This window comes from Eublepharis macularius, chromosome 10, assembly GCF_028583425.1.
Source record: "Eublepharis macularius isolate TG4126 chromosome 10, MPM_Emac_v1.0, whole genome shotgun sequence".
Classification (NCBI taxonomy): Eukaryota; Metazoa; Chordata; class Lepidosauria; order Squamata; family Eublepharidae; genus Eublepharis; species Eublepharis macularius.
Genome location: NC_072799.1, coordinates 77,063,939 through 77,079,652, shown reverse-complemented (window position 1 = coordinate 77,079,652; position 15,714 = coordinate 77,063,939). Strand labels below are relative to the sequence as shown.

Below are 15,714 nucleotides of genomic sequence, written 5' to 3'. Positions count from 1 at the left end.
AATAACATCTTGTGAAGTCTCTGTCAAAGAGGAAAGGGCTTTCTTGCCAGTTTGGCAATCCTATGAACAGGTAGAAAAGCTCAGCCTTGGATGGAAGGTTCTCCTTAGGCCATGCTGTACCACTTCTCTGGTACCATGCGCTACTGGTTAGCTGGGGAAGCCCTGCTTATACACATGGCTGGGTGCCACAGATGACTTGGAAAACATGGAAGGCTTCAGTAGAGAGCTTAGAAGCAGCACCTGCATTCCAGATAAGCCGCTGGATTGCTACTGCATTCCTTCAGGTTTAAATGGCAGGTTTAATAATAATAGTAATAATAATAGTATATTATTATCACCATTATTAACAACAACAACGTTCGATTTATATACCACCCTTCAGGATGACTTAACACCTACACAGAGCGGTTTACAAAGTATGTCATTATCCCTACAACAAAACACCCTGTAAGGTGGGTGGGACTGAGAGAGCTCCAGAGAGCTGTGACTAGCCCAAGGTCACCCAGCTGGCTTCAAGTGGAGGAGCGGGGAATCAAACCTGGTTCTCCAGATTAGAGTCCTGCGCTCTTAACCACTACACCACACTGGCTCTACAGTGCCAGACTGACTGCCTTTGACTAGCTCATTGCTACTATCTATTATTTTAAACTAATATCTCTATTGTTGTGTTTCTATTGATTTTAAAATGTTACGTTTACTATAAGTGTCTTTTATTGATGTAATCCGCCTTGAGCCTGCTTGTGTGGGGAGGGTGGAATAAAAGTTGAAATAAAATAAATAAATAAATAAATAAATAAAATGATCTCTCTTCCCATCATAAAAGCTTGTTGGTACAGACCTGTTTGGAAGAGTGGGTATAAATTCAAGTGCATTCTGAAAATGTAGAATGGATCAAATAGATGAGCATTTTGCATGTCTAGAGGTCACTGTAATTGAAGAGACTCTGTTTTGTTTTCTGTGCAAATAGCTGTTACAGGTTGGAGACTTGAGAAACTGTGTGTGTGTGTGTGTGTGTGTGTGTGTGTGTGTGTGTGTGTGTGTGAGAGAGAGAGAGACAGACAGACAGACAGACAGACAGACAGACAGACAGACAGACAGACAGACACCTGCTACACATCGCTGCTTCTGCCTCATCATGGTCACTGCCACCACACACAGTTTATGGGTTTGGGGTTGCTGTGGTATCCCCAAATGGCACCTGACCTTTGGTGGTCTGTTTCTTGTGATACTACTCACGCATGGGCATCACTGGTATATTTTGGACTACCCCAAATTAGTTTTAAAAGCTAACTTTTCTGAACCTGTTTTGCAGAACCCTGTATTGTAGTTGTGGAGCCCCTCATCATCCAGATGTGGGTAGCTTTTTAAAAATTAAACTTTGATGGGTGTAGTTATTGATTGAACATCTTCATATTAGAACTCCATATTTTTCATCTCCATGGATTGTTTTCAGAAAACTTCTACCTTAAGAGGTAGAGTAACCTTGAACTTTCCATGATGTGTGCTAGGAAATATCTATTTTGTAATGGAGTCTATCAAAATAATTTTCTCTAATGTCTAGTCTCTTCTCTCTACCTCCATTCCCTTTTACGCATACTGCCAAAATGGCATATTTCTAATCCATGTGATTAGAGAAATACTTAAAAGATGAAAGGTAGGATCGAAAACGGAAGCTAAAATGTTATGTCTGTCTGTCAAAAAGGACTTCAGCCAAAACACAGGAACGATTGTTGACTTCAAGAGTTGCTTTCTGTAAAACCAAGTGTCTGTTGGGCCACTGAGAACATCGGAAGATCTTTGTGGTATAATTAACCCGAAAAGAATTCTCTTGTTCCTTTTTAAAAAGTTGGGTAACTAGAAAAAAAATTGTCAGGCTGGGTAAAATCCATACTTTTCAAAAAAGCTTCACAGAGCTTGCTTGCAGTAAAGTGTAACTCAAATGGCTTACCACAAGCAGAGATATTCTACAGACAGAAGGGGAGTCCCCTCAGTTGAGAGAAACCACTGCTGTATCTGGGCCAATGTGTGCGTCTTCCTTGGCTTCAGATAATAATAATAACATTTGATTTATATGCCACCCTTCAGGACAACTTAATGCCTCACGCGGAGCGCTTTACAAAGCGTTATCTTCACGACAATCACCCTGTGAGGTGGGTGGGGTTGAGAGAGCTCTGAAAGAGCTGTGACTCACCCAAGGTCACCCAGCTGGCTTCAAGTGGAGGGGTGGGGAATGAACTCGGTCATCCAGATTAGAGTCCTGCTGCTATTCTTAACCACTGCACCGCTGCACCAAACTGGCTCTCCAGATAGATGCTGCATGACTATTTAACTGCTAAATTGTGGAAGCCTGCTTTCTTATGCGAAAGAATTGGGGAGGGGCTGTGATGCAGAGTCCCAAGTATCCTGTGTGGTGTGTTGAGGTAGCAGGTATTGAGAAGTACTGCTTGTTCCATAGATCGGTAGAGCCACTGCTGACTGGAAAAGGAACAGCAAGATGGATCGAGGGTCTCATTTGGTATAAAAATGACTTGATATGTTCCGGAGTGGATTTGGGAACTGGAAATATTACTCCTGATGTCAAGACTGATAAGCATGGCCAGTAGGTCTCACACAGACACTGATTTTCCTGGTGGCTTCAGAGATTCTGTGACAAGTCATTGCAAGCATTAAAATCAGCTGACACCGTCCTGTATCTTCCCAGGATACCCACCGACCATTCTCCTGCGCCTGTAATGAATCGGCTTATAGTGTGTTGAGTTCTCCTGCGCCTGTAATGAATCGGCTTATAGTGTGTTGAGTTCTGATAACCTGACTCTACTAGCCAACCAAGTGAATAACTTTTAATCTCATAGAGAAACGTGGTTCTGTCTAAATTCCAAACCCTTTTGGAAAAGTTTTAAACCATGATATTTAAACAAGTGATCTCTGTATGTAAATGGAGAACCAAGCAAAAATTATTTCAGTTGCAACCCCCACCTGCCTCTTATAAAAGTGTGTGTGTGTGTGTGTGTGTGTGTGTGTGTGTGTGTTATGTGCCATCAATTCGCCTCCGACCTATGGCAGCCCTATGAATGAAAGACTTCCAAAACCTCTTATCATTAACAGACTAGCTCAGATCCTGCAAACTGGAGGATATGGCTTCCTTTATTGAATCAAGCCATTTCGTTTTAAGTCTTCTTCTTTTCCTGCTGCCTTCCACTTTTTCTATCATTTGCTAGCAAGACTTTTCCAGAGAATCTTGTCTTCTCATGATATGACCAAAGTACGATAGCCTTAGTCTTGTCATTTTAGCATCTATGGAGAATTCAGGCTTGATTTATAAAAGTATATCCCATGCAAAAATCGTGTAGCTGCATTATCAGAGGTTTTGAATAGGAAGGTTGTAGTTAAATGTGCACCAATGTGTTCACTATTTAGAGTACTATCAGTATATCTGTCTAGGATGTGACTTAAAATGTATTGGGAACTGATTTAAATCTGCCTCTGCATTGCACAGCAGAAAGTATGTTGATGCTGATTACAAAAAGTACAGGAGCTGGGCATTTTTTTAGCAGGCAAGAAGCAACTTAGAGGAATGTTTTTCTTTTCTCTCCATAAATCCCTTTCTGGAAATAAAGTTAAAGGTTTTGCAACTGGCGTGATGATGTTCACAAATTCTTTGCGGCATTATTATTTCTGTAATGCTAATATTGTTTTTGTAGCTGTTGGCTTACTAAGATTTGGAAATTCCTTGGTTGCCACTGATGCACCAAAATAGGTTTCTGGTAACTTGTATGCTGCTGGCTTGGGGTGGTGCACTGTTGATAGAAGCACAAGAATGCTCTCCAGCCAGCAACAGTCCCTAGCAGGAAACCCCCACCCCACATTCAAGAACTTCTCTTCTGAGAAGCATCAGAGGAGTCAATCAATAAGGTTTGTATACCATCAGTCCCTTAAATAGCTGGCCAGTGGTGCCATTGCTGTAACTAATTTTTCCCAGTTCTGTTGCCATTGAATTTAGTCATTTAACAGCATAATATTCTGGTAGGTTGCACAATTCAGAGCAAGTACGGCAGCCAAGAGTAGGAGCAGGGAAATCCCCAGTTCAAGTCTTGCCCATGTCCTGAATTTTCTGGTATTCTGTAGGCAAGCCACTTTCCGTAGGAGGGAGTGAATGATTTAAACCTCCCCATCAGATCCATCCCCCACCCTCTTTCAGTTGTCTCAGTTGTTAATTATATCGGTGCTGCCTATGTTCCATCCAGCAAAGCTAAACAAATAACCAAGCAGTGTTTGCCATCATCTTGGAAACTATTATTATTATTGGTTAAGATTTTTATAATTTTTTAATGATTTTTATGGATAATTGTATGCAGTTTATATTTATTGTATTTTAAATCATGTGATCCACCCTGAGCCCGCTTGTGGGGAGGGCAGAATAGAAGTCTAATAAAATAAATAAATCGTTGGCTCCCATCTGCAGTATGAGGTTATTACTAAATGTACCTTTTGTCAGAGTTTACAGACAGCATATGAAGTCTGTAGATTTGAGGGTCTAACTGTCCTCCTTGGGAACTTCTAGATGCTAGTTGAAAGATACCTGCTGAGAACTCTGTTCTCAAGTGTGTGGGGCCCACGACCTGGATCAGGGCTGTCATATTTAGAGAGAAAGGGTTTCTGCCTCTTTTCTACTCCATACCTGCTTGCCTGCTTCTGACCATAGCCTGGCTGCTACTTTTTGGATGAGCTGAAGTTTCCAGACCACTTTCAGAAACAGCCTCACGTAGAGCCATTACAGTAATTTAAGATGGATATGATCAGAGCAGGGATTACTGTAGCCAGAACGTGCTATTCAAGGAATGGTGGTAGCTGGTCTGTCAGCTGAAGCTGATAAAAGACGCTGTTTGCCACAAAGGAGGTCTGGTTCTCCAGCTGAACTAGCAGTCCCCCAACAAGCTACAAACCTGTTCCTTCAGGGGGAGTGCAAACCCTTCCCAGACTGTCTGATTCCTCAGTCCTCAAACAGCTGCTGTCATTGACCAGCAGCGCCTCTGTCTTTTGTGAACTGAGCTTCCGTTTATCTCCAGGCACCTGTTCAGGACTTCCACACTCACACATCCCACTCAGCCATTGAAGACAAGTAGAGCTGGGTGTCATCTCCATATTGGTGACACCTCCCTCCAGACCTCTGGATGACCTTTACCAGCACTTTCATGTAGATGTTAAACAGCATGGGGCCAAGATAGAGTGCCCATGAAAAAAAACAAGTGTGAGTGTAGCAGACAGCTTGTATATATGTGATGGAATGATGGATCTGCAAATAGAAAATCAGCAGAGTGCTCAGAAGGGGGTGGAACCACTTTCCATGTTATGTTTAACTTCTGTTTGCATGGGACCTTCAAACAGTAGTACCACCGCATTCTCCTGCACCTGTGAATCAAGATACGGGGAGGAGTTGCTGGTCCTAGTATATGTTCATTGGTAAACCCAAGCTTGCTGCTGGATAACTAGTACTTGATGGAAGGGTGGAGTAGAACTCAGGAAGTTTTTTAAAGACGGTGGCTCAGCTGATACGTTGCATCATTCCTGTCTGACACGACTTTAAAAACATTCTTGTCTCTGGGTGGTTTGTTAAACTGAGGACTCCTAGAGGGAAAAAATGCAAACAAAGTGCAGAGGATGGAGTGTCTGATTGTACCAACTATGCTGTTCTTCACCATACTGTCTCCATTAAGTGCTTGCTTCGTGCTGTGCCTTCATCACTTGATACTTCCAGTTTGTGCAATACTGTCTGTGTTTTACACTGAGCCTTAAAGGAAACGTTAAACAATTAAAAATGTATCTAGCAGTAGTTGGATCAGTTCTTGTACGTTGTTTTATATTTAACATCAAAAATGCCATTCTCGAATGAACAGTTCATAAATGCACCCCAAGGATGCTTCTAGCTACTCTGGCTTCTTCAAAAATGGTGGCAGTTTGTTTTTAGCTCCGTTTTAAATACTCTGTGCAAATATGGAGGTCATAAGCCTGTGACCTGCCCCTTTGGGTATGAGGGAAATCTCACTGTTCCCGAGACCACGATCCACAGCCACAACTTAGAGGGACACATGTTTAAGCAGTCTACTTGTCTAGTAGTAATAATAATATTCCATTTATATGCCACCCTTCAGGACAACTTAACGCCCACTCACAGCCGTTTACAAAACGAGTTATTATTATCCTCACAACAATCACCCTGTGAGGTGGGTGGGGCTGAGAGCGCTCGGAGAGAGCTGTGACTGATCAAGGGTCACCCAGCTGGCTTTAAGTGGAAGAGTGGGGAATCAAACCCAGTTCTCCAGATTAGAGTCCTGCCGCTCTTAACCACTACACCAAACTGGCTCTAGTAGCAACATGACCTATTAAAGGGGAAAAGCTTTGATTATAGTCTTAACAATATGAGTGTGCTTTAGTTATGGCTGTATCCAAAAACCATTCAGCTGTAAAGCTGAACACTTAATAAACATTGATATGACTATTACAACAGAAATATAAAGTTGCCTGTCTTCCACTCTGGTTTTAATAGTAGCTAGAAAAGGAACTGTTTGCATTGATTGATGAAACTATAAAACCTGTAGAGATTCATGTGCACCTATCTTAAAGTTTAATGCAACAGCAGGAGTAGAGTTACCATTACAAAATATTCACATGTGCTGTATTGAGGAATGACTCAGTACATTACAGAGAGACCAACCATTTTTGGTTCTTGCGCATACCACCACCAAATTCAGTTGAGCTGTTACTAAACAGCTCATGTGTAAACTTTTCATTCATAATGCAATGCTAGGAAGAGAACAGAACGGGTGGTGTGGATCATATATTGATGTCCAATTTCTTTCATCCAGCATTAGTCTTAATCTGATAAACTCAGAGCTTTTTTTCAGCTAGAACGTGGTGGAACAGAGTTTGGGCATTTCTTGAAAATGGTCACATGGCTGGTGGCCCTGCCCCCTGATCTCCAGACAGAGGGAAGTTTAGATCTAAACTCCCCTCTGTCAGGAGATCAGGGGTCGGGGCCACCGGCCATGTGACCATTTTCGCCCAGGGCAATTTAAACTTTAAAAAACTCCCTCCTTGTTCCAGCTGACCCAAAGTGACGTCACAGTGCAGTCCTGAGTTCCACCACCTCTTTACCCAGGAAAAAAAAGCCCTGGATAAACTGTTGCACTGTACTAATTGCTTAGCTGCTGTAAGCTGCGTGCCATCAAAAGGAATGGCACAGAAATTCTCTCTGGAGAGAGGTAAATGTATAACCCTCTTTTGACAGGATGGTGAATATGCCCGGAGATCTTCATTACTTGACAGTGATGAGCCAATAGTCTGCTACTATGATGATGTGAGAACAGCCTATGATATCTTCCAAAGGGGATTACATGTGTCAAGTGAGTATTGCTACTTTGAAAAATAAACGTGGGGTAAATTGGGTCCTTTGTATCAGATAGGCTAGTGGCTTGTTGGCTTCATAAGGTAGAAGGGATCCTGGATTTTTTTTTTAAAAAATGTTTGTCTGGAAAAGCACATATGTGCTACTTCAAATACTAATCAGTTACTCTTTTGGTACTTAAATTGATTGGAGGAGAGATCTATGGTTTGGAGCCTGTGGACAGGAGAAACATGGAACTGGGTTTCGTTTTGCTTCTGCATTTCCCTTGATCCTCAAGAGTAGTTCTTAGAGATCCTCGGCAACAGGGTAGAATGCAGAGGAATATTACCTTGTTTGTCACTCCTAAAGCCGAAGTCTCATGTCTCTAACCACTTCCCCCCCCCCCAAAATTATTTAATCTTTATGCTTTAGACAATGGACCCTGCTTGGGTGTAAGAAAACCAAATCAGCCATATGAATGGATCTCATATAAGGAGGTAAGTGGCTACAAAATTTTGTGCATCTGTATGTGTGCTTGTTTTCGCTAATGACTATAGCCATTAAGGTTATTCAAGCAATGTTTGTGGGGAAGGAAGGTTGTGATAAGTGCAGTTGTTATGGTGCATAGCTGGAAGAGGCTAGTGTTTGGAGTTAAGATTGTATTGGGCTTGCTCTTAAGCTTCCTCTGCATTCAGGCTTCTTGTACTACACAGCTTGCCACATAGTTTGCAGTCTGGTTGGCCCTTTCAGTGTGGCTTGTATAAAGAATATTATGTTTAAGTCTTGCTCCGCTGGGCTACCTACATATAAACTAGCACCAAGTGCCACTTGATATCTCAAATAATGTTGCATTGTTTGGTAGCTGAGCAGTGTAACAATGATTGATTACCTTTATCCATATTCAGTTTAAGTGACTGTTTATTAGTCTCAAAATCAGAGCCTTGTACTTGGTTCATTACAAGTGAATGTTCAGGATGCTTCTGAAACTGTTCTTAGTTCTTATTCAGTTGGCATAGGTGTAGAAATCTTATATAGTAATAGCCAATTGGTCCAAATCTGAGGATACTTAAATCCAGAGATTGGAACCATGTTCAGTCCTATATACCTGGAAAATGTCCCAGGTTTGCAGAAGAATCTAAAATCTAAGTGATAAGAGGAATGCCTGTAGCTTTAATCAGATGCCCTCAGTGGTAACAGTTTAGCCAGTATTCCAGGCTTGCTTTGTAAGGCAGGGGGAGGGGCAGAGCCCTTTTCCAGGCTGTTTTAGCTTTTGAGGGAGAACTCATTAGGGCCACACCCAGAAGCAACCACCAGGCGACTTGATACTGCATGACTTGTGTGACTTACCCAGGCCTGGCTGCTTGCTACTTTTCAACAGCAGCTTCTCCCAAGCCAGTGTCGTGTAGTGGTAAGAGTTACAGAGTAGGTTCTGGGAGACTAAGATCACCACCCTGCTGTGAAAGCTCACTGGGTGACTTTGGTCCAGTCACACACTTGCAGCCTAACCTACCTCTCAGGGTTTTTGTGAGGATAATATGGAGGAGATGAGAATGATGTAAGCTTCTTTGGGTCTCCGTTGTGGAGGCAGGTGAAGTATAAACAAAGTAAATTAATAACTATAGATGAAGATGAGGGGGAGATAACAGGTAAACTGTTTAGTGGGTTTGAAGGAGAGAAGGATATAGGGAAACATGAGCATATGGAGGAGGGAAAGAGAAAATAGAGTGGGGAAGGGGATACAGGGGAAAGTGAAGTCCCCCCCCCCCTCAAGTCCTTGCAGGTTCCCCACCATGCAGCTGGGCCTGGCTAATCTGGCACCACACAACTGGGCCATAAGGGAGAGGCTGTCGGGGGGTGGGAGGGGGAAAGGTGAAGATGGGGCAGACAGAGGTGGGAGGGAAGGAGAGAAGGAAGCAGGAAAAGGGGGAGAAGCTATGAGGGTTAGGGAAAGAAAAGAGGACGTGATGGGGTGGAATCAGATGCCCCCTGCAAGTCCTTGTGGGTCTCCCACTTGTACAATGCCTGTTTTCTAAGCACTAGACTAGAAGAAATTATCTTCTGCTAGAACCAGCTGAAGTTGTATTGAAAATACATTCCCAACTCTGAACCCTGCTTCTCTAAGGGCCAAACTACAAGTGACGCCTGACACTAGTTGGACACTTGTCAGCTTCCCTCAAGTTTTGATGGGAAACGTAGGCAGCTTGGCGGAATGTTGGACAAGTGACAGTTGGAAAGTCCATTGGACAGCAGTTGAAGAGCCAAGCTGCAAGACCAGGTCGCCTGTATTTCCCATCAAAACTTGAGTCTCATTAAAATTGGGGTATACATTCAAGATTCTACAAACAAGCTGTATTTTAAAACTACTTTTATAGCCATACTCTGCCCTTTCAGAAGCCAGCCCCAACATTTGCACTGACACTCAGTGTCCAGTCTGTTGAGCGAAACTCATGTAACGCCTGCCAGATGTGGTGTAGAAAACGTGTCCTCAGAGGAATATATCACCATTGACTACGTTCAGCAATGGATGTGTCAGTTATGATTCCCATGTAGACATCTGGCTGGTTCCTTTAAAACAGCTTGCCGCATTGTGTAACAATATAAACTAGTTTAAACTCTGTCTGACACCTCATTTATTTTGAATGTTTAAATGGTTGCCTAGTGAAATGGGTTACAGTAGGAACTTGAAAATCAGAAATGCCTGGAGAGGGGGGGGGGAGGGGGAGAGAGAGGTAAGAGAGATGTAGCATTTTATGTAGACATTGTGGTGTCTTATGTTTTGCCCCAGGCTGCAGACAGAGCAGAATGTGTTGGCTCAGCACTTCTCAACAGAGGCTTCAAACCATCGCCCGATCAATTCATAGGAATCTTTTCGCAGAACCGACCGGAGGTAACTGAGAAATAAATGGTTTATGGGATGGGGCGCTTACGTACTGTAGATGTGCCTATTCTGTAAAGGTTTTTTTTGCTTGGCACGGCTTGATGGATGAGTTTGGGTTATGGCAGACTTCTGCACCCCAGGTTGGACTGGCTCTGGAATTCATGGTTTCTCTCACTTTGAATCACTTAAGAACTTTTACCTGGAGTTACTTGCTCCTTGTGTGATGCTGGCTACAGCAGCACCCAACCTGGACTGAAGTGTTTTTATGGTAGTTCCTTGCAGCTGAGATTGGTCTAGAGGGCAGTCTAGTCTCCTCTTCCAGAATGCTGATTCCTAGGTTAAAAGAAGTGTGAATAATAGTTTTGCCAAAGTTGTTGGCAAGTGGATGTGAAAATTCAGTGGCTCTGCCTTGTGTCCTGTTAGAGTTCTGCAAAGTGAAAGTTATGTGCTAGTTTAGTCATCTTGAGCTCTGGTGGGAGGATCTACTTGAAGGGCATTATTGAAGGGCATTTGTTTACCTTTTCATCCCTATATTATCTTAATCTTTAACTCTCTTTGGTGACTGGAGATGCGAGTAATGCATTTATCCTAATATGTAAAATCTAGCACTGACACTGTAGACAGCTGGGCCAGCTAGCACCAAACTGTCTGGTGTAGCTGGCAGCAAGTCCTCCAGCCCAGCTTCCTCGTTTGAGATGCCAAAGGTTTGGTCTCTGGGAGTTCTTCAGTAGTCTGCAGCTCTTGGAAGTACCACAATAGTGCTATGCTTGCTAAGTTTGCCCGTAGATGTTCCTCTTAAGAAAGTGCCTATGTATTTACGCATACCCCCAGGCGGTGCTGCACGTTCCTACATCCCGCAGCGGACTCATTTCGGGCCAAATCAGGCCCCGCTGGAGGGCAATTCAGCCCTTCATGAGTGCGGGAGAGCTGTTTGTTGTAGAAGTATTTATGCCTGTTGTTAAGTGAGCAAGTCCATGTTCAGCAGTCACTGGTACATGGCTTTAAAAGCAGGTTGCTTCTTCTTACTTGTACCTCCTAGAAACTGTCTGAGCTGAAGAGTCAGGATGAACATCTAACACTGGATGTCATTGGGCTTAAGACTAAAGAAGGTTGCACTGTAGGAGCTAATAAACCCTAAGGCATAAGAACCACAGGAGCTAAGATACAGAATGTCTCCTCTAGTGAGAACATTTTTTCAGGAAATACTTTACTGGCATTTTCCTTGAATGCTGCCCTCTTAGTTTAGTAGGTTTTTACTTTTCCAAGGGATTATTGATTGGCCCAGTAATACATTGGAACGTATTGGAGAGAATTAGGAGGTCAGACGTTTGGTATATAAAGCAAAGTGCAAGCTTGTAACCTAGTTTAACTTTAATTCAGGCCTGTTTCTCACTCTCACTTGTTAATGCTAGTCCTAGCGTTGGATTTTGGGCAACTTAGCTTTCTTTGATGGATCCTTCTGCTAAGAACCACTTAAGTCCAGTATTTTAACAAGACATACCATACTCAGATATTTTGCAGCAGGAGAAATGGAGGAAGGTGGCACTGCCATACTTACAAGACATAGCAGAAAATTGGTATTAGCGATTGGTTATTTTGACATCCCCCCCCCCCATGTATTCATACAAGCAGTAAATGTTCTAAAATGCTGTCAAGGCCCATATGGATTACCTACCATTACAGTATAGACTATCGTATAGGATATGGCATTAGACATCACAAAGGTGGTGGTGCTGTTTCTCTGAGAGCAGAACCACAAGTGACAAAAGGCACAGATTGGACACTTGTCTGTTTCTCTCAAGTTTTGATGGGAAATGTAGGCATCCTGGTCTCGCAGCTTCGCTCTCTGACTGCTGTCCAATGGATTTTTCAACTGTCACTTGTCCAACATTCCGCCAAGCTGCCTACATTTCCCATCAAAACTTGAGGGAAGCAGACAAGTGTCCAATCTGTGCCTTTTGTCACTTGTGGTTCTGCTCTGAGCGAGCCATTCCAAGATTCCCTCTGCCTACCAGCAGCAGGGCCATACCCGGTATTTAGCATCATACACTTGGGTTATTGACTCATACAAGGGGAAGTCAAAGTGCTTTTGAGAGCAGGTCTTCCCATCATGTCTAGTTCCTCCCGTAATTCTATCTACAGTAGTGATGTGTGAGATTAGGCCCCAGGAACCAAGATATGGCAGTGCACTTCCACCTTCCTGAATTTCTTCCACTGCAAAATATCCTAGTATGATACATGTAGTTAAAATGCTGAACTTAAGTGATTCTTAGTGGAAAGGTCCATTTGCAAAAGGAACAGCCTTTTATGAAAGAATTTAAGAGGGGAAATAATTTATTCCTTGCTTTTGTTCAGACTGATTCATTTATACATGTGCAGAATGCAGCATGTGATCTGGGTAATCACTGACCCATACCTGATCGTGGGAGCCAATCGGGCATAGCCCACATGATGTGCTGCTCGCTATAAAACGGCCCCTACCGCAAGCTGAAATGGCTGTTCGAACGGGTCCATAACTTGCTTTACACCATGCGTAAAGAAAGCTGCATTTACTTGGATGTTGGGCAGTTTTGCAGCAGCCGAAGAACGTTGTCTTCTCACTCGTCATGTTACCTTGGCAGAGGTGGGACATGTGACCTTTTCTAATCTGAGAGGAGTTGGAAGGATTGATCCTAGTTATGCTTTTGCAATAATACCTTTGAAAGAGCATTCCAGGCATTAACTGCGTACGAGTGCTCTGTCCAAACCCCATCTTTACATACTGTAGTTCAGTCAGTGCCCATTGATCTTTTCCTTGTCTCCAGATTTACTTGGATTTATCCAGGAGTCTGGATCCAGGTTCCTGGATCAGATCCAGGATTCCAATTTGATTTGGGAAAGCTGGATTTAGCTGGATTGGCAAAAATCTGGTTTTTTTCCTGGATCTGGATTGTGCACCCCTACATCCATTCCAAGATTGGACGGTGGCCTTTGGTTTGAGTGTAGGCTATCAAGAGCACACCTTTTGACTTTACAGTAGATGTCACTTCACCTTTGTTCCTTAGTCTAAATCCAGCTTTCATCTAGCCTAGGTTATCAGTGTATTTTGCCTCAGACCGTGGTGGAGGAAGAAGCTCTGCTTCTTGAGTGGAGTGCTAGAGCTTGCATTTGGGGAAGCTGTGCTAGTTGCACATAGCGATTGTAACTGTACTTGTCAAGTCCTAAAAAAACTTTTAGATATATACGTAACTGAAGTGCTTAGGTATTGAATAAAAGCTCTTGAGAAGAACGGTTAGTGCTGGAGTCCTGTTTCCAGAAGTCTTCTGTGGGTGGAAGGAAACAAATAGAATCCCCCCCTCCCGTGACTCTATTAATGCTACAAAGCCCTATCTGGCTTCCATGTTAGAAAGACTCATGTGACTGCTTAACGTACTATGTTAAGCAATCTCTAAGCCTCTTAACGCTGCTCTGGACACTGTAACTGTCTGTTGTATTTCCTTGCAGTGAATGCATAGCATGAACATCCTACATGAATAGAATGAATGTCTGAGAAACCTGATTAGGTCTTCCTAGATGCATATCTGAAAGTAGTGGATGTTTCCTATGATGCTGAAAATTCAGTCCATTGTTTATTTGCCCCTCCCCCTTGCAGCAACTGGCGTGACCCTTGGTTCTAATGATAACACTTTCCATTAAAGATGTATACCTATGCTTGAGGTTGGAATCTCCACTCTTGAAATAATACTTGAATGTTAAAACATCTAAATTAGTCTAGTTGGCTGTAGCATTTCGGGCTTTGCAAATAAGCATTGTTAATGTTGCTTCTCTTGCAGTGGGTTATCATTGAACAAGGATGCTACACTTACTCCATGGTGGCTGTACCCCTCTATGACACATTGGGGACTGAAGCAATCACCTATATTGTAAACAAAGGTACGTTCTGGATTGCTGAACTGAATAGATACCTTAGTTCTTCTCATTACTTTTTCTACTGAAGAGCCTCTAGTTCAGATTAAACATCAATAAATACAATCAGCATTGTGACTGCGAACATTTTTTCAGGACTTTCTTAAACCGCTTTGGCAAGAGAATATTGAGAGAGAACTTGTTGACTGTAGGAAATGGAGAACAGAGATTCGAGTTGTCTCTGCCTGGGTTAAGACAAACTGAGAGAAGTGGCTTGAATTTGTTTCTTCTAGCTACCTTAGAATCCTAAATGTACCCGGATTGAATCCCTTCCCTGAAACAACCCTCTTAAAGTAATACGGCAGGTTCCAGATTTGAGTTTTTTCCCTTCTTTCTTTCCAACGTAGCTGACATAGCACTAGTTTTTTGTGATAAACCTGACAAGGCCAAACTTCTGCTGGACAGCACAGAAAAGGGAGATGTATCAGTTCTCAAAACCATCGTTATCATGGATCCCTTTGACAGTGATCTTGTGGCCCGAGGAAAGAAATGTGGAGTGGATATCATTAGCATGAAAGAGATTGAGGTAAGCAAAGCCATTTCTGTGATTACTTCTAGTTTTGGTGATATAGCTTGAATGCCTTAATCAAGGCACACAAAAAAGGCAGAATCAAGTCTTACAAAATGCTGATCTTTGACCGACAGAATGAAGGATAAAGGTTAGACTTTGTTGTGTAAAAACCTCCTGACCAGTTAACAAATTGCTGTTGGCGTTTCACAATATCTAAAGGACTCTAAACATTTGTCAAGATTAAAGACACACTAACTAGTACAGTTGGTTCAAAGGTTGTTAATTCTGAAAGAACTATCTTGATAAAAGAGTTCAAATAAGTCGACATTGAAGGAATCATATTTGCATACAATGCTTCTGCCAACTTTAGGATTGCTCCTAATTCATAAGCTTGTTTCTGCAAAAAAAAAAAGTTGCAAGTGTGGTATGCGAACAATGTATCTAGGATTCTAGGGGCATTTGTGTTTGCGATAAACCTTTGAGTCGAAGCCCCAAAATCTTGTCATCTGCACCAGATGGCATGAAACAACAGCCAGCTTCAAATTATCCAGCAATGATGTCTACATACTTCTACTGTAGGCTGAATATCAAACAATTTATCTAGCCCTCTTGGGTGAATCTTGCTGCTCTAAAAAATGTAAAATTATCTTGACAGCGGGGTGGATCCAGCCCCTAATGTACCAGTCCCCTGAGTAAAAGTTGTGTAACCTTTATATCTCACCTTTCCATTTGACTCAAGTACAAAGCCTTCTGCCAGCTTAAGATGCTCTTCGGTTGGTGGACAGCTACTTAGAGATGGTTGGATCCACTCCAGTATGCTTAGGTTGTTGTATCTATCTCAAAATAAAAAGGAGTGGACACAGTAGAAGTTCTCCATCAGACAGAAGCAGAGCAGTTTTAATTGCTTCTGTCTTGTTCACTAGCATTCAAGCAACTAGAGTAGCTACGGCAAGCTCGGGAAGTAGCAGCATGAAAGATTCATATAAAAGAGTGTCCTGG

The 15,714-nt window shown here is 42.5% G+C and overlaps 1 protein-coding gene across 2 annotated transcripts in view; it reads left to right on the top strand.

Annotated features, from left to right (window-relative positions):
* ACSL1 (acyl-CoA synthetase long chain family member 1) overlaps window positions 1-15,714 on the top strand; it is a 48,092-nt gene that overhangs the window by 12,982 nt on the left and 19,396 nt on the right. For both annotated transcript variants that reach the window (XM_054990266.1, XM_054990267.1), the window contains exons 3-7: window positions 7,286-7,400; window positions 7,814-7,878; window positions 10,167-10,268; window positions 14,072-14,171; window positions 14,552-14,730. In XM_054990266.1, the coding sequence (XP_054846241.1) occupies window positions 7,286-7,400; window positions 7,814-7,878; window positions 10,167-10,268; window positions 14,072-14,171; window positions 14,552-14,730 (561 nt within the window). The remainder of the gene's footprint in view (window positions 1-7,285; window positions 7,401-7,813; window positions 7,879-10,166; window positions 10,269-14,071; window positions 14,172-14,551; window positions 14,731-15,714) is intronic.